General features: G+C 37.0%; 1 protein-coding gene across 1 annotated transcript; it reads right to left on the minus strand.

Annotated features, from left to right (window-relative positions):
• Window positions 1-76: 76 nt before the first annotated feature.
• Window positions 77-21,620, minus strand: slc37a4b (solute carrier family 37 member 4b). The gene is made up of 11 exons (XM_059352356.1): window positions 21,497-21,620; window positions 19,371-19,690; window positions 15,169-15,401; window positions 10,633-10,879; window positions 10,553-10,564; window positions 7,034-7,186; window positions 6,858-6,943; window positions 6,650-6,763; window positions 3,008-3,073; window positions 2,762-2,900; window positions 77-1,325 (listed from the first exon to the last, which is right to left on the minus strand). The coding sequence occupies exons 2-11, from the start codon at window positions 19,516-19,518 to the stop codon at window positions 1,159-1,161; spliced, it is 1,365 nt and encodes a 454-aa protein (XP_059208339.1). The 5' UTR covers window positions 19,519-19,690; window positions 21,497-21,620; the 3' UTR covers window positions 77-1,158.
• Window positions 21,621-24,143: the final 2,523 nt, after the last annotated feature.

Consider the following 24,143-nt stretch of genomic DNA (forward strand, 5'->3'; position numbering starts at 1 on the left):
AATCATCAAAATGAAATATTTCATATTATATATGAGTTTCACTTTCTGAAATAATTGACAAAAAAAATAACTTTTTCACAATATTCTGATTTGTTGAGATGTACCTGTATATAGCTGTCATAAATGTATCTACATAAAAAGACCTTAGGGTTAAAGGAATAGTTTGGACTTATTGAAGTGGGGTTGTATAATAATCCAGAGTCAGTGTATTACATACATACAGTGGAGGGGGGTCATAACGTCCCCAGTTTGCAGAAGCAGACAAGAGTATATTTATTTAGAATATTTTCACTGCTTTACCTTGCTGTTAGCCAGCCTCGTTTAAGATCACAGAGAGGAAACGGACACAGTTATTTATTCTCTTGTCAAGTCCACCAGACTCCATTCATTTTAACTTGCAGAACACTGGAGTTGCTAGTCAACCGCTTCCACAATCTGTTAGTTTATTTGTGTTACTGTTTGATTTTGGTGTTTTAAAGGACACACAAAAACAACCAAGGCTGTCCTAAACCAGAAACTCATGTTTACTGCTATGTAGAAATTACTATTTTTAGTAATAGAGTCAATAGAGTCTAGTGGCTTTAACAAGTTTATAGATAACAGTTTCACTTCCCCCTGTGTAAATGTGTGCAGGGCTTTCTGAGGGCAATGTAAAGTGGTAAAATGATTCAGAATATAGCATACGCTTAAACTGATATCGATTTTTTTAGGTGGCTAAAATACATTTTGCTGCTGCCCCCATTCACAGCAATACATTGCTTTGCTTCTGTACTTGTCCTACGACCTGTTTCTCCAAACTGACCTCCAGCTACTGGAGATAATACACCGACTATGGATAAGCATCTCGTAGAACGCCACTTCAATAAATCCACACTATCCCTTTAAATGGAAGCATTCAAATGTAAGCGTGCAATAAACAATTATTCATGTTTGTGTGGTTGAATATAAGGAAAAATCTTAAGTGTGCGTGAGAAAAGTTCCCGATTGTGAATCAAACGTGTTCATGAATCATGACTCACCCTGAGCATCTATATTAATCTGATTAGTCAAAAAAAGATTTGTGACAGTGGTAATGTTTGGTCATATTGGCGTTGCACTAGTGTGCAGTATTCTGTATAAGGAGCCAGGAGATCAGTTGGCTCATGTCGAGAAGATGCATTAGTCCATTTTCTCTGCGATCCGTCCCATTTTGGTGCGCATGTTGCGTACCAGGAAGAATGCAACGGTGGTGATGCCCATTACCACCTCAGCTACCCAGAACGCCATGTCCCAGCTGTGCTGTTTGGCAATAGTGCTGAAGGGAAGACCCGCCATAAAAGCCCCCACTGCAACAAAAAGAAAGCTTGTTCAGTCATTAGTCAGGTGCATATATGGTTTAACCCTAAAAAAAATTATAACAAAATGTTTCTCAGTGGTTTATAGTAGTATCAGATGTACTTAAAAGCATACTAAAAGTTGACCAATTTTTTACTCCAAGAAATGCCCAATTTTCAAAATGGTGGCCGCCATGTCTTTAAAATGACTATAGCCGTGTTTCCTTTAGAGGGAAGAGTGGCCACCAGGAAAGTGTCAGGCCACGCCCTCTCAAATGTGCGCTCACTCTGCATGTCTCCATGACAAAAAAGCCCCCGGAGGGATTTATGAGACTCTGGAGGTGACGTATGGTTTTCAGTCGTCGCGTAAACAAATTAAACACGGGAAACGCAACTGTGGCCGCCGTTGCTAACTGTGCATGTCAGCAGCTGATCATAAACAAAGCAGCATGGCTAATTATGCACAGCGTCTTCGCTGATCATAAACATCGTGATTGTGAATTAACCGGCATCACTAACTGTGCACAGAGTGTCCGGTGCTTGTTGTAAACAAACAAAGATCACTAAGTGAACACCTCCTGCAGCAGCAGCACATACACACTGTACTGCTACAGAGCTAACTGTTTGCCTGTTAGCACATACACACTGTACTGCTACAGAGATAACTGTTAGCCTGTTAGCAATTTGTAGACTGGACGCTAAGGGGTTAACATCCCCTCCGGCTCTGTGGCAAAGTTACTAAGTTGGCAACACTGTTTCGCCGGCTTTTACAAATGGCGTGTGTTGTTGTGACGTCGAGTACTACGTCACATCCTGCTTAGCGTTCTATCCAATCAGCAACCAGGCTTTTTCAGGGGAGAAAAACAGACCTGCTCCTCGACAGGGACTAAAAAAGTCCAGTCAAAAGACCGCTAGAGCAACTCACATTCATATTAGGGGCGTTTTGGAGAGTGAAACCCAACTCATTCCGGGTATTGGGCTGTAGTGGAAACAGCCCTAATTACGCCTTTTATGTTCCTCCTAGACCAGAAATGCTGGAGCCTGATACATTTAACAGTTATATACATTTACAGTTTTAATTAGCATATTTGCATGATAGATAAGTGATTACAAGTACAAATATTGAAGAATCATCATATTGAAATATTAAAGCAATTAGTTACAAGCATATCTATGCAAAAAATAAGTAAAATGTCCTTTAAGTAATGCAATATTGCATATTTCTCCTTTTTCATATTGCGTTGCCTAGTGCTGGTGGCTTCTTGGACGCCATCTTGAAAATGACACCTTTCTAGTGGTCAGATTTTGGTAAACTTTAAGTATGTTAATAAGTACATCTAATACTACAAAAACAGCTGAGAAACCTTTTGTTAGAGTTTTTTTTAGGGTTAATTGTTTTTTTTCTTCATATATGCATGTTTCTGCTGGTCTTGTGGATCTGCTCTTACCGTTTGCCATCAGAGCTACAACAGCATGAGAGGTTCCACAGAAATTTGAAGGAGCACTTTCACTGGCTATCACCCCAAACAAGGCAATTGGTCCGTAAGAAGAAAATCCAAACATAGCACCGAGGAACAGGATCCAGATCTGTGTACGACAAGGAGGAAACGTGGAACTCTGTGTTCTCAAAAGCTTTCCAAAGATTCAATAAAGGACATTTTAATACCCATGAACACCATAACATTTTAACTTACCTCCTTTTCTGATACACCAATAAGGACAGAGACAGGATGAATGACTTGGACCCAAAGAGGAGCCTCCTGAGTGAAGAAAATAAACTCTAGTTATGATACCTATTCACGTTCACTTAAAGTATTTTAGAAATGAAAGAGGACAAATCATTAATATTTTACTTGTATACCTATTCTCTATAGTTCTATACTTTGGATTTCCACTTGAACATGTCTGCATGCTTTAACCCTTGTGCACCTCTTTAGAAAATGCTAATGTAAGTACCCTTGGTGCAAAATAATGTTCACTTCTTAAAAAGTGCTACAAAAATATTATATATGAATTTTTTTTTTCACTTTCAATGCATTAATTCTTTTGACCAACTTCAGTCCTGATCATAACTATAAAATTTACATGCATTTCTTAAATAATTTTATTGGGACGGAGATGTGGAAAATGTGATGAGCAAAAAAGACTGTTTCCCTGGAAACAAACACATTATGTATGAAAAAAGTTGACAAAGACGAAAACGAAGGACATTTTCCCTATAATTTTAGCTATTTTTAGTTAGTTTTGTAACTACACAATACAGTTTCAGTTAGTTATCTTTTTTTTTTTTAAACTCTCCTAAAACCTAATATAACCTTAAACAAAGTCTGAACTCTCAAAAGAGCCTTTAAAGAAGTGAGGACCGGCCGAAATGTCCTCACTTTGCAAAAATGTCCTCACTCAGTTGGTTAAAAAATGTGTTCTGGTCCTCACTATGTAGGAAGTACAAGAACACACACACACAAATATTTTTCTCAATACACACATTCATACCATACTTCTATACATCAATACCATCATCCAGACCATTTTAGTTGTAATCATGTATTCTGTTGCCAAGCAATAGTCAGATATTCAACAGGACAAAGCCTCATTGAAACAGCATATAATGGAGCCCTCAGACATATAGTGGAAAATGACGTCATATGATGGATAATTGAAAGAAAAAATGTTTCCAAGCCAAAAGCTTAGATTGAAAAGGTATTCATTTGTAAAACATAATTGTATGCTCAAATTAGACTAGGAGCAAAAATGTATGTTTGAATGGGAGTCAATGGTGCAAAAAATGTCCTAAGGGTACTCAAAGGAACTATTTATTTTACACAGTGAAATATCGCTATCAATTGATCCAAGGTCGAAATTTTAAAAGTTGATAGCAAACTGATATCCTTGCAAAATTGTGTCCCACTAGCATTAACACAGGCAAAATTATTGAGTATTTAAAATAGAAATGTGCAAAAAATGTACCTAGGGGTGCACAAGAGTTAATGTACGAGTTGAGATGCATTACACTTACTTCTAAAAAATAGTGCAATCTAATCATATTGGTGGTTTTCTCAATACACACATTCATACCATACTTCTATACATCAATACCAACACATCCAGACCATTTTAGTTGTAATCATGTATTCTGTTGCCAAGCAATAGTCAGAAATGCAACAGGACAAAGCCTCATTGAAACAGCACATAATGGAGCCCTCAGCCATATAGTGGAAAATGACGTCAAATGATGGATAATTGAAAAAAAAAAATGTTTTCAAGCCAAAAGCTTAGATTGAAAAGGTATTCATTTGTAAAACATAATTTTATGCTCAAATTAGACTAGAAACAAAAGTTTGAATGGGAGTCAATGGTGCAAAATATGTCCTGCAAAATTTTGTCCCACTAGCATTAGCAAAGTTATTGAGTATTTCAAATTGAAATGTGCAAAAAAATGTACCTAGGGGTGCACAAGAGTTAATGTACGACTTGAGATGCATTACACGTACTGCTAAAAAATAGTGCAATCTAATCATATTGATGGTTTCAATGATCAATTCTTTATTTTTATTTATTTCAGTTTGTAATTACTACCTAATGGAAAATCACACTGCATCTGTATTTAGCTGCCGATTTGTGGTATTCATGTTGTAACCATCCAGACGTTTCCTGAGGAAAAGCTCTACATTTGTAAAGTGTCGTTATCACGTTTAACAGTGATTCAGAGCTGTGAGAGCAGTGATGTGACTGGCTGAGTTTTTAATAAAATCACCACACCTGCTGAGCTATGCTCACCTTCCCCCAGCCCTTTTACACACTGTTGTGCTGCACATACGTGAACCAAAATAGAAGGTGTTCATTGTGACGCCCACACGGTCCGTGGGCCCGAGACCTACCGCCTTGCCCTTGGCATTTATTATTCAAATTTCAGAAGAGGGTGCAAAATATTCAACAGAGGATGTTATGCATGCTTTTGCACCCTTGTGGAACCCAACCTGACTGCTACAGTAGAAATAGAGAAGCCACATGCATGTGACCATGATTCATGTGCATGCATGTCAATGAGAGAAGCCTCACACACACTCTGAGTATTGAGTCATTATAGATGGACATACTTTTCAGAGGCCAACATTTCCATATAAAAAATACTTTTTAAAATTGGTCTTTTGACACTGAATTGTAGGTCTTCATTAAATGTAAGTCATAATCATTATAATTAGAAGAAATTAAATAAGGACGTGAAATGCTTCATTCTGTGTGTAATGGATCTATATAATGTGTTATTTCCACTTTTTGAATTGAATTACTGACATAAATAAACTTTTCTATCATATTCTAATTTATTGAGATGCACCTGTATAGTATAGCTGTGACATCGCAACTTTCTCCGTGGATTGAGTGTTTTAATACTTTTACAGTATTTATATGGCACATAAACCCCTTTGATAATCATAAAAATACATTTAAAAATTAAATTCCCCTGGATGAGCACTGCAGCAAACTCTACTTCCCCTGCCCCCCTCAACCTCCTACAGACACCTGTTGACTGTCTGCTGCTGTCTGGGGCCTAAGCAAGGTTGTCTCCATAGCAACCGCTATGTTATCGCTTTTTTGACATTCCAGTGAGCTGAGACGGGGACTGATTAGGTACTGGGCAAGGCGGGTCTCAGGCTTACACACTCAAACTCCCACATATACACAGATATGCAAACATTGCTGTAATAACTGCAGGACCGGATGGCTGCTTGACTATGTAGCTTTCTCCTCCCCTGTGACATGTCATAAGTCTGTTCATGTTGTGAAGTGTATTGTGTATGTGCTTATGTTGCCAAAGTTTTCTTCATTGGTTTTTCCTCCTTTCCTCTCCTCACGTTTTGCTGTCTTTCTTTTTCTTTCATCCCTGTCTCCCTGTCCTGTCCACCTCTGTCATATTGTATGTGTGTTTTAACTATATGTTTGGACGGGTTGATGGCTAATTTTGTTGTACTCTGTGCAATGACTTGAATTAAGGTGATTCTGATTCTGATTATGGTAAATGGAGTGCAGTTATATAGCGCTTTCATCCAAAGCGCTTTACACTACACACTACGTTCATTCACCCGTTCACACACACATTCATACTGGTGGCACACTGGTGCCACCTGCCACCATTGGGAATTCATTCACACACCGATGAACGCAGCATCGGGAGCAATTTGGGGTTCAGTATCTTGCTCAAGGATACTTCGACATGTAGGCTGCCATGGTCAGGGATTGAACTACCAACCATCCAATCAGAAGATGACCGTTCTACCAACTGAGCTACAGCCGCTTACTTTTCTTTTAACAATATGGGACTTTTCAGTTGCCATTACCTCTGGGATTTCGGGTGTGATGGTGACTCTGAAGAGGTACATGGACACGTACATACCGGCCATCATGACAATGAGCAGGCCATGGCGAGGGTTCCCGTGGGTGCCCAAGCCTTGCTGGAGGAAATAAAAAAATAAAAAAAGATTTTTAACACTGAACCCTCCTCAATAATCCAGTCATTTTTGTCTAATCTCCCTGCCTGTTACTCACCCGAGCTACGGCTCTGTCAGAGATGAAGCCTGATGCGAGGCTGCCCACGAAACCTCCCACCTCCAAGGCACTCATGTAGGTACTGCCTGTGGACAACACAGCACCAATGACCAGTGAGAAGTGCTAGAAGTTTGAAAAAACATCTGTGAGAAGTGATGGACAATTCGAGTGCATACCCATGAGAACAGTCTGGCCTTTCTCCTGCATGAGGAACAGCTGTCCCCAGTCGGTGGCAGCCGTCTTCACCCCGAACACCACCAAGTAGCCCAGAGACAGCACCCACAGGAAGGGGGAGAGCAGGAACTCACTCAGGGTGCTCCCACTGCTGCCTGAGGAGTTCAAGGACAAAACGGGAGATCGGTTACATGCTCAAATTAACTAACTAGGCTAATAAAAGGCTTAGTACAGAGATGGGCAACTTAAATGCTGGAGGGGGCCACAATTTTTCATGGACACTACCACAGGGCCACATATAGGAGCGTGCACTTAACCAGATATGATGAAACTGCTATTTTAAATATGTTTACAGTGCAGTAACTTAACATATTTCATGCTCAAATGCATGTAGAACAGTATAAATAGGAATACAAAAGGTTTGAAGCAAATAAAAAATAACCACTTACTGTGATTTCTTTTTTTTTCAGTGCAAGAACAGCAGACCAACATTAATTGCAAGAAGTAATTTTGCGCATTTTTATATTGCACTTTTAAGATTTAATGCTCAAATGCATGTAGTTGTACTGAGGGCCACTTCAAGTGAGGGTGCGGGCCGTATGTGGCCCCCGGGCCTCCAGTTGCCCATCCCTGGCTTAGTATATAGTCAAGTATTTATATGTATATATTATATTTTCCAGATATTATATAATATCTTGTGTGTCTATACATACATAACATAATATATAATATGTAAACATGTATAGCACAGTGTACAGACAGTGCAGTAGAATCTATGAGTTATAAAACTATTTGAATGACTTATTCTATAGAGCATGCTAATCAATTGGTGCAGCCAAGTCCCATGTAAATCAGTATTATATATATAGATGGTGTCCTGGAGGTATATGCTAATGTGGCTATCTGACTATTCAACAGTTATAAAAGATCCAGTCTGAGACACCGGTCACACAGATCTGTTAAAACTCGAACCGCCCACACAGCCACCTTCTGCTGGCAACAGACTGAAAACTGATAGTTATGATGTGTTCAGGAACATGCAGAGGTGGCATACTCTTGAACAGAGGTGCTCAAATACAAGTCTTATGTATTCTGTCCTCCAAAGTCTAACTGCAGTAACTACGCAAAAGGTAAAACTGAGAAAAACTGCTTTTAAGTTTTTTAAGGTTTTTTAATTGGCCAGCCAAATGGGTTATATGTAGATAAGTGATATGACACTTATTTCTACATGTGTTGAAGATGTAATTTTTATGCTCAAAATCATGATGATTTATTTGACCTTTGACCCCAAAAATGTAGTTACTGCACTCTGGTTTTGCTGTAAAAGGTTCTAATAGTAATGCAGAAACAGAGTGCAGTAACTACAATGTTGTCTTCTTACAGCTTTTATATTTTGTTTTCATTTATTTTTTTCCCAGTGAATTTTTTCTCCTCTTTTTTGCTTATTTAGGGAGCTTAGCATTGTCTGTTTTGTTTGGTAGGTTTAGCTGAATCTTATTTTCCAGATAGGGATTGACTTTGTTATTTTGGCTTTGAAGACCCTGAAGATTTAGCTGCTTCCCTTTTCTGTGTTACTCAGTTGGCTTATCTCTGTTTATTCCTTTGCCTGTAAATAAATATGATAATTGTTCAACATAGAGTCCCAATAGCCATTTTTCTGCATAGTTTTGGGTTTACTAAGTATGTTACTTCCTGTGACACCCAGACACTAAGGTCGTAACATTTACCAATAACTTGAGAATTCTGCACACAAAATAAATGTCTGTATTAATGGAAGAAATGGCAGTGACTGATCTCAGTGCACAGTTGTGATTTAGACATTTTTTTTCCACTATATTCATAATTTAAAATTCTGATTCCCTCAATTTCACAATTTCTACCAGTAGCTTGACATTAACTAACCAAACTATGAACTTCATCTGGTGAGCTTTTGTGATTTTTACATCTGAAAATAAAAACATGTGGTGCTGTGGTATTTTATCACTCCTAAAAATAGCCACAGTTTGACTGTGAATTAAACAAATCAAATGGTCTACAACAGAGTGCGTTCATTTGTTAATCCTTTTGACTCAGGTGGTTACACAGTCATCATGGTTACTTTTTGGGAGAATAGGCCCAGTCTTCTCTTGTATATTTAAAGCATTTTTTTTCAGTTTTACCTTTTGCGTAGTTACTGCAGTTAGACTTTGTAGGGCAGTATAAAAGGCCAACCTGCGTCTAGATAACTTGATTGAATTGTTTCACTGATTGTATGAGTCTACTCCTCCCAGCTCCTGAATGTTTGTTTTTCTCTCTCATCTGATTGTATCTGTACTGCAGTATCAGTCCTACTTATTTGTTGATTAAATTAAAAACACTTGATACTCAATACTCAAGCACTTGTGCCTGTATTTGTTCTAGTGCGAGCCATCAGATGTCCTCATTAACCCTTTGATGCACAACATATAAACACCTTCTAATGCACAACATGGGTCAAAAAGTGAAATGATGTGTGTTTGAATATCTTTTTTTTTTATTACAACAGATCATATATCCATTTTTCCTTTCATACTTTATGAAGAAAAATAGTTTTTCTATTATTACATCAAGTTTTCACACATGGGTCAAAAATGACCTTGCATTAGATTAATTACCGTGCATTAGAAGCGTAGTGATAAAAAAAAAAAGGGGTTTTATTCAAAAAGAAGAAATTAAAACAAAAAATTAGGACATATGATGATTAAAATCAAGTTAATTGAGGAAAACCTGCAATTCTGAATGATGAAATTAATTTATTACAAAGATATAGAATATAAAACTCAGTCGGGTCACTTTAGACCAGGGATGTCAAACTCTGGCAAATTTGGCCCGCAGTGTAATTTTATTTGGCCCGCGAGGCAATAGCAAATTATTATATTATTATTGTACTATAAAAGCTATATGGCGCATTTACCGCTTATACTAGATTTATTATTGTTATTTTATTTTTAAATGTATTAACCTGTTGAAAAACTTTATTTTGATATTTAAATCAGAAGGATGCAAATAGAAAAGAGGCATACGATTTTTATTTTATAAATTAATGACATTGATGTGTTTTTTATTTGAAATTTGATTTTGCATGTCTGCACTATTTAGTTATATATTGTATGTTTATAAGCGTTGCTGGTTCCATATTTAATGTTAAAGCAAAACATGTTTGGTATATATTAAAAGGTTTATTTGTTCAATGTTGGCCCGTGATTTTATTCAAGTTTTAAATTTTGGCCCATTGTGTATTTGAGTTTGACACCCCTGATTTAGACCATGTTGTGCATCAAAGGGTTAATCAAAGATCACAAGTGTGTGTGTCGGGGCAGACGAATTGTTGGGACGTTATAACCAAAAGGGAACTAACGGCACCACGTGACTCACCATGTGCTCTGAGGAAAGTTGAGCTAGACAGGAAGTGGAGCCTCTCTACCAACTGTAACCCTGCTCACCACCTCCTCTCTTTACTCACCACCTCCTCTCTTTACTCACCACCTCCTCTCTCTACTCACCACCTCCTCTCTCTACTCACCACCTCCTCTCTTTACTCACCACCTCCTCTCTTTACTCACCTCCTCCTCTCTTTACTCACCTCCCTTAGCTCCTTTCTTGGCTGCCGGCTCGATGCTGGGCAGGCCCACATCCTTGGGCTCGTTCTTCACAAACACCACACAAACGAATGAGAAGGAAGCGCAGAAGATGCCGGACATGGTGAGGATGGTCCTCCAGTCGTAGTACTGCAGCAGCACCGTCACCAGGATGGGCCCCAGACTCCCAGCCAGGTTCATGCTGCAGGACAGCACAGACCACCATGTTCCAAACTGGGACGGCTCAAACCACTGATGGGGAACAGACGGGAGAAAAGAAATTCAATATTATAAAATTCAACGATGCAGACAGAGAATAAACTGCACTTTAACCCATTTAGGCCTAAAATGCCTGGAAAAATGCCTGGAAAACCTATATTTGGGAGCTTATACATGTGGCTTTTATAAGAAGTTGAGTTTATTTGTCAAAACCTTCAATAAACTTTTTTTTTTTTTTTTTTTTTTTTTTTTTTTTAAATCAAGGTGTTGCATTGCGACACTCCCACATGTATTCTGATGCATTTCACTGGCCAAGAGACCGAAAATAGGTGGAAAAAACGACAAAATAATAAAATACTACAAAACGACGTATCCGCTTTCCCGGCTTAAATGGGTTAATCAGCTCTTTGATATGTAAATTCAGCCTTTAACACTAGTGAAATATGAGCCCTGACCCTTGGCCTGTATGTTCCATCAGCCACTATACTTTTCATTTTTCTTGCTTTTATTTTTATTTTCTGTTCTATTGTGTTTTCTCTCTCGGTAATTATTCCTCCTGCTCATTCTGGCCATGAAGGCCAACTGTTCTACTTGTTGTTACTGTTGTTTTATTGATTTTATTGTTATGTTTATGGTATTGACATCAACCTGCCAAAGGGACTAAAGATGGAAAAAAGCCGTTACCAAAAATGACACAAAATTATTTAAAAAAAGACACAAAATGACCAAAAAAGACACAGAATTAGCAAAAATAACACACAATTATTTTTTTAAAAAGACACAAAATTATTTAAAAAAGACACAAAATTACCCAAAAAAAGTAATTAAAGGGACCTTCCACACACGACATTTGTAAACTTTCATATCAAGGTGGGGGCCACAAAATATCGTCACGAAGGCTGCAATTGGCCCGCGGGCCGCGAGTTTGAGACCCATGCTCTATACCTTCCTCAATCAGCACAGGTCCTAGTATCCACATAATTTAATTATCTTTTAAAGCAGAAAGTTTGCAGAAATTTGTCCTTATAATTAACAATGCATTTATAGTCATGGAAAAAATGATTAGACCACCCTTGTTTTCTCCTTGAATTCTTGTTCATTTAATGCCTGGTACAACTAAATGTGCATTTGTTTGGACAAATATAATGATAAGAACAAAAATAGCTGATAAGACTTTAATTTAAGAGCTGATATCTAGACATTTTTTCTTCGTTTTATTCATAATGATTTTGGTTATTATTAAGAAAACCATGGAAAATGTCTAGATATCAGCTCTGAAATTAAACTCTTATGTGATATCTTTGCTGTTATCATTATATTTGTCCAAACAAATGTACCTTTAGTTGTACCAGCCATTAAAATAAACAAGAAATTGAAGAAAACAGTGGTCTAATTTTTTTCCCCATGACTGTAGAGCACTTTTCTTTTTCCACAGTACAACACTTTTCAGATCCTTTTTTTAAATTTTACTGCTGCTGAAGAATGCCATCAGAGCCACACACCCTTCATGATGTAATGCCACTATAAGCATTCCTTACCCAGCACACCCAACAGAGTAACCAGTAACTTGAGAATCCACTGGGCAAACACTTAAGGCAGTCCACAGGCTGATTCAGCACCATGTTGATTCAGTGTGTGGACGTTAACTCAGCTGTGGAACAGGAGCTACAGAGCTGGAGCAGACTGATAACACATGGAGCTGTTGTTTAGATGATGTTTACATGCTTTATGCTATTAAAAAAATCATATAGAATACCTGGACTCAACCTTTGTCTGAAACACCCTCATTTTAGCGCCTGTACCTTTAAGACCCCCCTCCTCAAAAAGCCCAGTCTGCTCTGATTGGTCAAAAGCAGCAAGTTCTAGACCTGAAAAGTGAAGCTAATGTGGAAGATCCTTAACCTGCATTATTTACAAACCAAATGTACATCTGTTAGTTAGTCCAACCAACCGCTGAACAAGACATTTTTAGTGAACAAAACGTTCAAATAAACTGTCATTAAGTGAAAATACAGTGAAAGGGTCAAAGTTATGAGACCAAACCGCTAAACGTCCTTTTTTATATCTATATAACATTATATATAACTTTATTGACACGTTGCCATGGATACACATTGTTCTGCTTCTCTCCTGATGACGGCTCGCCTTGTTAGCCACCTGTCAATCAAAGGTAGCCACGCCCCAAATCAGACAATTCTTTATCTTCTATTTCCTTCTAAATGGGGCCATTATTAGAACTATTAACATCGAATTTTTTGTGAAGTTTTTTTACTAGTGATTGAGAACATAGTGTTGTCCTAAAAAACATTATGAGGTAATACACCAAGTGAGGTTTTCTCATTTTGCATTGAAATGAATGGACAGAAATGCTTTTGCAGCTAAACTTAGTGCCCCCTGCTGGAATTTTCAGTAGAATGCAGCTTAAAGGACTTCCTGGTTTGCCTCCCTGCTCAGACCCGGAGGTTGCCGCCTGATCTATATATAGTGTAGTAGTTTATCTTACAGAAGTCCTGATGGTTTAAAGTCACAGCTTCTGAATATGGGCTGTGTGCATTTCTCTGTGGACTTAGCATTTTGATACTTTGACAGTATTTATATGGCAGCTAGACCTGTTTTTATAATCAAAAAAAGGCTTGTAAAAACAGCTTTTTCTAATAGAGGACCTTTAAACACTCTCAAGACAAGGAAAACATCTTTGGTCAACATTGTTTTACTTTTGGCAAGATCTACTGAGGATTTCCTATAAATACTTTCCCCTGTAATCTGATCCCCTTCAGTGCGCTCAACACATGCCAAAGCCTATTTATTCCCCACCTTTGGAACACTTTGCTACTTTTAAGGCAGCTTCTCACAAGCCTCAAGTAGTCTTTGAGCATAGAAAGCAGAACGTGTTAGCTAAAGGAAATGTGCCTTCCAAGTCCTGCTTGTAAAGCAAAACATTCAGCAGACAGCTGTGATCCAAATGCCAATTCAAACTACCACCACTGCCAGTATCACTAGTTTGGACTCCTCAAACCAGGCCGTGCTGCTTCTGGCCCAAAGGTCACCACTGCACTGCAAAAAACATGAAGCCTACCAAGTATTTTCTTCTTATATCTAGCAATAGTATCTTAATTATATTGTTTTGAGTATAATTTACCTACTGACCATAGCTTTATATGCTTATTTAATTATCTTATTGTTTAAAGACTTGTTTTTAGGATTGTCATTGTGAGCTTTTTCATGCTTTTCAAGCTGTTCAACTGTTGAATATGGTGAGTTTTTACCTAAAATATTGGCTCCAATTGAGAGTTTTAAGTTGCATTTAGTTTGAATGTTATTTCAAAAGTATTTTCTACCACCAAAACGTGCTTGTTTCAAGTATTTCTGGCTTATTTTAATGTCACTACAGTCGGGCTATTCAAGCCACAATTGGTCAAAAATAAGTATATTTGGATTTATTTCAAGACATCATTGGTGTGTTGTTGTTATTTTGTGTGTGTTTTTTTTGTTTGGGGTGGGGGTGGGGGGGGGGGGGGGGGGTTACACTGCACTCTGTAATTTAATTTAATTTAATTATTTTTCCTCAACAATTTTATCAGTGTGTTTTTGTTCATTTTCGTTTGTGTATGTGTATATGTTTACATGTACATATATGTATATATGTATATGTAATTTATATATATATATATATATATATATATATATATATATAGTATAGTTATTTATAGGTTTAAGAGGGAGGCCCTTTGGGCTTTTTTATCTTTCCTGCATTTTTTTAACCGTTTCTTGTACTGTTCTTTCTTTATGATTGTATGACTTTTTTTTAAGTGCAAACAACATTAAAAAATTAAAAAATATGTATAAAAAAATAAGAAAAGGATAATTTTATTCCTGTAATTGGAATTTCCTTATTGTATTTTTCAATAAAAAATATTTTGAAAAGACATCATTGGTTTTTCCAGCGCCTAGATATTTTTTACTTATTTCAATAATTCTTACAAAGAAAAATTTACTTTCTGCACTGGCAGATAATTTTACTTGTTTCGAGCATGTATTTGCTTAATCCTAGTTATGTATTTCTTATTTTTTGTCAGTTGGTTTTTACAGTTGGTGTGACAGAGAGAAACAGGATTCCTCCAAACAGGATCGGGTCATCTCGTCTCTCACAGTCCAGAGGAAAAAAACAGAAATGTCTCCCAGCAGGTGGCCCCGCTCCGAGGTTACACCCTTTCACTGGCTGCCCAGAATAATCCCGTCACGAGCGGCCTGCGTGCTGAGAGCGGGACTCCCACCAGCTCTGAACGTTACCCTGCATGAGGTGGCAGACAGGACGGTGTTACCTTGCGCAGCACTTTCCCACACGGCGGCCAGCCACAACCCTGTCCCAGGCCGTTGATGAACCAGAGCAGGGAGAACATGGGGACCGTGGAGGACCAGGAGAACGCCACGTTGATGCCCCCCACCACGAACAGGCCGATGGAGAAGAGCCAGCGGGCGCTGATCTGATCCGACAGAACCCCGCTGATAAACTTACTGATGGCGTAAGCCATAGTCTGGCTGCTGGTGATCAGACCTGCAACGACACCATGAAGTCACTATTAAAGCAAATATATAGAATGTAGGGTTGTCAAAAGTATCGATACTCAAAAAAGTATCCGGATACGATACTAATTTTCAAAAGTATCAATACCTTATCTCAGGGGTGTCAAACTCAAATACACAATGGGCCAAAATTTAAAACTTGAATAAAATTGCGGGCCAACATTGAACAAATAAACTTTTTAATACAGTACAGGCCAAAAGTTTGGACACACCTTCTCATTCAATGCGTTTTCTTTATTTTCATGACTATTGACATTGTAGATTCTCACTGAAGGCATCAAAACTATGAATGAACACATATGGAATTATGTACTTAACAAAAAAAGTGTGAAATAACTGAAAACATGTCTTGTATTTTAGATTCCTCAAAGTAACCACCCTTTGCTTACTAGAATATAAGACATGTTTTCAGTTATTTCACACTTTTTTGTTAAGTACATAATTCCACATGTGTTCATTAATAGTTTTGATGAATTTACAATGTCAATAGTCATGAAAATAAAGGAAAAACATTGAATGAGAAGGTGTGTCCAAACTTTTGGCCTGTACTGTATATACCAAACATATACCAAACAAAAATGTTTTGCTTTAACTTTAAATATGGAACCAGCAACGCTTATAAACATACAATATATAACTAAATAGTGCAGACATGCAAAATCAAATTTCAAATAAAAAACACATCAATGTCATTAATTTACAATAATAATATAATAATTTGGTATTGCCTCACGGGCCAACTAAAATTACACTGGGGGCCAAACAGAGTTTGACACCCCTGCCTTATCTTAACCCTCTGGGCTCTGAGCCCATTTTTGAATACTTTTGATTTTGCCCTTCATGTACCACATAAAAAATGTTTACTATACCCATATTTGGTATCCATTTTAACTTTAACCTACACTGTAATACATTATTCTGTAGTCATTTCATTTTACTTAATATATTTGATAAAATGTATTAAATATAAATGTGTCCTTTATTTTGAGGCAGGTGTTCAAGTAACTTTAATATGAAAATGAGATAATAATAATAATAATAAGAAGAAGAATCTACTTATTTTGATCATATTAAATATAATCTTTGTGTGTATGTAATTCTAAATCAAGAGAATTTTGAATGAATCCAACACAATAGAATTAGTCTGTTTTTAATTGACACTTAACACTTCCTGTTAAGTTGTTATTAACTCAACTTGTCACGTAGTTAGAATTAATAAATAATATTGCATGCAATCTGTTGCCTCAATTTTATTGAGTAGTTATTGTTTAACTTTTTTTACAGTGTACTTTATCAACATATTGAGTTGAAAAAGTATACAATTTATTACAATAAAAACCAAAAATGTGCTCAATGAACTGTTTGGAACTTGAAAATGTATGTAGTAAATATTATACCTGCTAAACATCAACATGTTAGCATTTTTAACATGAGCATGTTAGCACGCCGACCTTAGCATTTAGCTAACAGCACCACTGTGTCTAATCTAACTTTCAGCATGTACTGCCTTTAAAGAGTATGTACCTTTGCATGCAGTGTTCAGTATGCAGGATGCAGGATGCATATAATTGGGAAATGCTATTTCATTATAACATAGCGCCTTGAACTTTGACCCACTGGCTCATGAACAGCCCTGATTCCAAAAAAGTTGTGATGTCGTCTAACCCATAAAAAAACTAAACTTTGACATATATTTAGTTGAAAATGGCACAAAGAGAGTATATATATTATGTTCAAACTGATAAACTTTTGTTTTTGTAAATATACACTCGGAATTTGATGCATTTTATGTTTTCATTTACATTTACACAGCATTCCAGAGGACTGGGAGTCAGAATAACCAGAAAAGCATGCTAGCACACTGTAAAATGTGACCAGATGCAGTACGACATCCTGGTATTTTTTGGCATACTGCATGTGACATACTATGTGTTGGGAGGTTTTTTTTGGCATAGTATGTAAAAATTATCAGGATTTCCTACTGCATCTGATCAAATTTTGCAGCATGCAAGCCAGCAAGAGCTTACAGAGCTTATGTCTTGTTTCTTTGTCTCTTTTTCTTTGGCAGTTCAACCCTCTGGGGTCTGAGTCTATTTTGGCCGTTTTTGAATACTTTTGATTCTGCCCTTCATGTACCACATAAAAATTGTTTACTATACCCATATTTGGTATCCATTTTAACTTTAACCTACTTTATCAACATATTGAGTTGAAAAATTATACTATTTACTACAATAAAACCACAAATGTGCTCAATGAACTGTTTTGGAACTTGAAAATGTAAACATAGGATACAAATATGAACATATAAAAAGGTAAAAATTTAAATATAATAAAACTATATACCAAAAAGTCCCATGAAAACATGTCTATTTATAGGCTTTTTTCCCCTTGTTAGCTGCAACTCTTCAAAACAAACTATGTGTGAAATTACACAGAGAGCTCCACCAACGCTCAAATATTTCTGTACTATCAAGATAAAACAATCATATCTTTGGTTTTACATGACTTAGGAATGTCAAACAAAAACTGGGAGAAAGTTTCAAGTCTGTTCTTTGGAGTGAAGTTGATAGCAGCACTCCATGTGACCTCGTTTTTTTGTTAAACGTCACATGATCTGATCAGGACGGCACCATCATACCCCAGAGGGTTAAAAACCAGCGTATACACTTGACTATTCATCTGTTGAGCTATTAGAAAAAATGCTGCAACCATTCATTGAGGTCAAGTGTGGTGATGAGAAACATGAGGAGGCGGGGTGTAACACTAAACAGACACTTCACATAGCAAAGTGTTGTATTAGACACCAACACATCTCATGTGCATGTGCAGACAGAAGGTGGTGGGGGTGATCTGGGTGCAGGTCACAATATAAAACATCAAAGAGCGGGTGAATAAGCTTAAACAGACTGAAGCAGTGTTCAGTTTTCCACAGTGCATGCTAATGCCTTCACTGTGCATGTTTGGCAAGCGACCTGAGCCAGATTTAAGATTTACTGCACAATGTCTTTGTCAAACAATAGCTTCATTACAGACCTAATGAATGTGTAGACCAGGGATGGGCAACTTAAATGCTGCAGGGGGCCACAATTTTTCATGGACACGACCACAGGGCCACATATAGGACCGTGCACTTAATCAGATATGATGTAACTGGAATTTTAAATATGTTTACAGTGCAGTAACTTAACATATTTCATGCTCAAATACATGTATAACAGTATAAATAGGAATACAAAAGGTAACATTGGGGGGATTTTTTTGGCGTGTTTTTGTCTTTTTGTGTCTTTTTTTGTTAATTTTGTGTCTTTTTTGGTCATTTTGTGTCTTTTTTTGGTCATTTTGTGTAATTTTTTGTCTTTTTTGGTCATTTTGTGTAATTTTTTTGTCTTTTTTGGTCATATTGTGTCTATTTGTTTACAGTGCAGTAACTTAACTTATTTCATGCTCAAATGCATGTATAACAGTGTAAATAGGAATACAAAATGTAACATTGGGGGGATTTTTTTGGCGTGTCTTTGTCTTTTTTTGGTCATTTTGTGTCTTTTTTTGGTCATTTTGTTAATTTTGTGTCTTTTTTGGTCATTTTGTGTGTATTTGTTTATTTTGTGTCTATTTGTTTACAGTGCAGTAACTTAACATATTTCATGCTCAAATGCATGTATAACAGTATAAACAGGAATACAAAAGGTTTGAAGCAAATAAAAAATAACCACTTACTGTGATTTCTTTTTTTTCAGTGCATGAACAGCAGACCAACATTAATTGCAAGAAGTAATTTTGTGCATTTTTACACTGCACTTTTAAGATTTCATGCTGAAATGCATGTAGTTGTACTGAGGGCCACTTCAAGTGAGGGTGTGGGCCGTATGTGGCCCCCGAGCCTCCAATTGCCCATCCCTGATGTAAGGATATGCTTAACCAAACAAATGAACCTCACCTAAGTCATCTTTGTCCAGGTGGATCTCCTCCATCACAGACGGCATGACGAAGGAGAAGGTCTTCCTGTTGAAGAAGTACAGCGAGTAGCCGATGAACATGCACAGGAAGATCGCTGTGCGATAGTAGCCGTATCCTGTGGCCCCCATGGTTGCTCTCAGGTTGGATAAAAACAGAGAAGAAGAAGAGGAAAAAGCAGCAGAACTCCAGGGATGACGAGGGGAAGGGAGACCTCAGAGTCCTCAGAGTGTCAGGAGGAGCGGTGTGTCTATCTGTGAGGCTTGTAGGGACGAGGACAGAGGAAGGAAACCTTACACCGACCTGGAAATGAAAACAACATTATAAATAACAGAAGTAATTACTGCTCATTCTAGAATGTCAGAATATTTAGCACGTTGACACTTGGCTAAATGGACACATAAAAATAATATAATGACATAATGTTTGACAGAGAAACTTGATACTGTATGTAACATTTAATGCACTGCAAAAAACAACTGACAAAAAATTTGAAATAACTAGAAGTAAGCAAATGCATGCTTAAAGAAGTAAGACTTCTTTAAGTAAGTAAAAAATATCTAGAAACTGGAAAATCAATGATGTCTTAAAATAAGTCCAAAAATACTTATTTCAAGCAATTGTGGCCTGAAAAGCCCAACTGTAGGGCTCATTTTTCTCATTTCAGTATCTGTGGGTAGATACTGGTGGGTAGAAAATGCTTTTGAAATAGCATCTAGCAACTAAAACTCTCTATTGGAGCCAATATTTTAGGTAACAACTCACCATATTCAACAGTTGAATAGCTTGAAAATCATGAAAAAGCTCACAATGACAATCCTAAAAATAAGTCTTTACACAAGACTGAAATCCCTGTGAAGAGTTTATTCACTCATTTTTGTTACAAAAAGACACATGCTCTTAAAATAAGTACATGAAGCTATGGTCAGTAGGTAAAATATACCCAAAACAAGACAATTAAGATACTTTTGCTATATATAAGAAGAAAATACTTGGTAAGCTTCATGCATTTTGCAGTGTGTGGAGACAAGTTTTATGAAGAAACTTTTGGCTACACACTTCCTTCTCATAACAATATCTGCAGATGTGTGTTGGTCAGTTTACCTGAAATACCTCAAAGACCCTCAACTGTCACAAGTCCTGGTGCAGGATCAATATATATTAAAGGGACATTCTGGACCTGCAGCTCCGCTTAGTTCACTTGTAAATGTGGCCCCTTTAAATTGGCTGTTTGGAGGTCACCAGTCAAGTCAGCAACCCTGAATATATCAGATGTTGGAGCCTATTTTTGAGATCATGTTCATCAAGCTCTGTAATAAATAAAAAACTACAGCTCTAATAGTCTGTATAAATGCACTGCAAATTATTTGTTTCTTACCAAGATAAAATAACTAAGCGTTAGATAATGTATCTTGTTTTAAGAGTTAACATGCCTTTTTCTAGATTTAACAATCTTAATTCAAGAAATCTTCTCAAGTGAAATTATCTGTAAATGCAGCAAGATAATTTCCTTCAGATTTAGTGTTTTTAGCTTATTTGTGTGCAGGTTCAATATATATAATAGTGACATTCTGGACCTGCAGCTCAGCTTAGTTCACTTATACATGTGGCCCCTTTAAATTGGCTGTTTGGAGGTCACCAGTCAAGTCAGCAACCCTGAATATATCAGATGTTGGAGCCTATTTTTAGAAATATTTAGTTTAAAGTTAGGAGGAAGTATGAGGACCTCAAGTGACCGGTAAGTATCCTCTCCAGGCAGAAGTCAGAAACATTAGATGGTAGCCTATATACATGCTCGACTGTATGCAAACACTTCTGCCACCACAAGTTAGACTCAGGCCTGAGACAGATATAATGCATACATTACAGAAAGCAATGCATTGATAAATAGAGGAGAATTCTTGCCTCCACTGGTGCAAAATACAGTTTAAAGTGACTCGTGGCGAACTGATTTATGGGGCGGTCCGTGTGTCTGAGTGCCCTTCAGGCCTCCGTTTAACTAAACGCCGATATAAATCAATAATCGATGCTCGCTGCTGTCTCATACACGAGCCTGCTGCACCGTCTCGCTGCTGCTGTGACGGAGGAAAAGCCTGTAAAGCTGGTTACCTTTCATTCGCGTCCCTCTTGCTGATCCCATCCATGCAAAAGGACGGCGCGCGTTCACGAAGCTGCCAGCCGCTCTCGAGCGCGTCCCCGCGACAGCAGAGAGGAACCTACCGGGATCTGTCGGCCACCGTGGCAAACACCACACACACTGCTGCAGCATGTGTTTTTAACCACTGTTCATGAATGCATCATAGTGTGATAGAGTCAGATGCTTGGTGGTTTTCTCACTGCGGTCACATATCACCCCGCCAAACCTGATTCAAAATATCTCACTTTTAAAGGTAATACCTCTCCACGCACAGCCACTATGAAACATTTATATTTTTTATTGCTTTACTGAATCAGCTGAACCTGTAGATTAAATCGGCATAACCTACCATCTATTATATAAATCATTATTATAGATTTCTTGTGAACTGTATTTATACTCATGTTGCTCACTATTGCCCTCCTCTGGCCGTTTGGCAGAAAGAAGCTGCTGAAATGACTGCTGTTTGGTGTAAACAGTGAAGTTGACTCTACAGTAGTGATGGGGATTTGGGCTCTTTTTAGTGATCCGGATCATTTGGCTCAGCTCACCAAGAAGATCCGGCTCTTTCGGCTCCCAAATGGCTCTTCATTTTACCACTTAACACATATATCACTTACATTTCAACAAATTGCTGTAGCCAATTGTATTTACAGTTGTAAAATCCCTTGTTAACTCTCTAACCTGCTTGAAGAATCACTCTGCTACACAAAGCAGATAGAAAATGCCTATAAAAACCTAAGCATAGAAATTATTATTTTTTAAGCACACACACACACCTAACAAAACAAGTAAAGTACTGAAAAAATACAGCAATCAAATAAATGTGCTTTATTAATGCCAACTACTGACATCTGGACAAAAAAAGTTTTGGTATAGAGTAAAAATAATAATAAATAAACAACAAAATAAAAATAAACATAATGTGCAAAACAGTAGCATCCAACAGTTTTAGGTGTCTCTATGAACTAACCACCATCATCTATCTAACTGTCATTTTTTATTAGTTTTTTCAGGGCATATTGGTATTGAGGAAGACTAATTATATATTATATTATATTATATTATATTATTTCTGTCATTGTCACGTCTCTTAACTTAACTTTAATCTTAACTTAAAAGATCCAGCTCTTTGGCCACACAACAACCCTCCTCCTACCTATTAACTACCTATCAGAAATCAACGTTTAAACAACTGGTGTTGTAAATATCTACTCTGTATTTTTATTTTTTTTATTTACCTTATTTTCTGTTTAAGTTGTTTGACCTTTTCTTGTTCTGTAAATAAAAAATAAAGTTGTCCTCCAAAAGTGTGTGTGTGTGGGGGGTGGGGGGGGGGGGGTGGGAACTCTCGGTTGCAGTTGACTCTACAAGTGAGAACATGTAGAATAACCTCCAAGCTCGTAGCATAATAAACACCCCCTCCTCTAACAAAGAAGGATCTGGTTTCTCAACATACCAGCCTTAAAATAACAATGTGTTGTGGAATATGTTAAAAGCAGCTCCAAGGATTTTTATTTTTACTGATTATGAAATAGTCTCAGTGTAATATTGTCAATAATAATAATAATAATACCTTTATTTATATAGCACCTTTAAAAACAACGTTCACAAAGTGCTTTGACCGAACAAGCGTGAATAAAACTCCTGCAAAAATAAGAAACCAACAATGAAGAAGAAAATGCAAAGACATCAAAGTGCTCAAGTCAACACCCAATGAAAGTTACTTCTGGCTGCTTTAACCCTTGTGTTGTCTTAACTTTGTGTATTCAACACTTGTCCTAAGGGTAAAAAATGACCCACCTTCACTAAGCACCTTAAATAAAGCAGCTTGATTAACCCAAATCTATTTTGCATGAAGAAACAACATGCCATTCATCACAAACTTTGTAAATATCTAGGTTTTCCCACTTATAGTGCAGAAAACTGGATTTAATAAATGGAATCCACTCATTTTTATTACAACACAACTGTGAAAATTGGTGTACTGCTAAGTTTACTCCTAAAGTAGGGGTTTATTTTCATTACTAGGTACTGCATAGGGGTAAGTATATTTTTTTTTAGCAAGGGTGCATGCATATGTGCACACATGCATGCATGTTTTTTTTTATGGTTGTTGTGGTATGAAAATTATTGTATAGCTGCCGGGTCAAAAATGACCCCTAAGACAAGATTTGTGCACTGCAAAAAAAGGTGTGTCAAAAAACAAGATAAAAACACTAAATCTGAGGGAAATTGTCTCGCTGCATGGACAGATAATTTCACTTGACAAGATTTCTTGAATTAAGATTGTTAAATCTAGAAATAAGCATGTTGAATGCTTAAAATAAGAAATTAACTCTTAAAACAAGATAAATGATCTAACACTTCTAAATCTAAAGGGGTTTTTTAAAGTCTTGGTAAGAAACAAATAATTGTCAGGTCACTCTGCTCTGGCCAGTTCATCGCTGCTTGCAGCTTTAATTTATCTTGTTTTAAGAGTTAATTTCTTATTTTAAGTGTTCAACATGCTTATTTCTAGATTTAACAATCTTAATTTAAGAAATCTTGTCAAGTGAAATTATCTGTCCATGCTGCAAGATAATTTCCCTCAGATTTAGTGTTTATCTTGTTTTTAAA

Source organism: Centropristis striata, chromosome 15 (genome assembly GCF_030273125.1).
Source record: "Centropristis striata isolate RG_2023a ecotype Rhode Island chromosome 15, C.striata_1.0, whole genome shotgun sequence".
NCBI classification, from domain to species: Eukaryota; Metazoa; Chordata; class Actinopteri; order Perciformes; family Serranidae; genus Centropristis; species Centropristis striata.

Coding starts and splice junctions, on each gene's coding strand:
- slc37a4b (XM_059352356.1), bottom strand. CDS start 19,518: ATGGGGGCCACAGGATACGGCTACTATCGCACAGCGATCTTCCTGTGC. Junction 6,944..7,033: donor AGGCCAGACTGTTCTCATGG/GTATGCACTCGA, acceptor TGTTGTCCACAG/GCAGTACCTACATGAGTGCC. Junction 1,326..2,761: donor TGTAGCTCTGATGGCAAACG/GTAAGAGCAGAT, acceptor TTTTTGTTGCAG/TGGGGGCTTTTATGGCGGGT.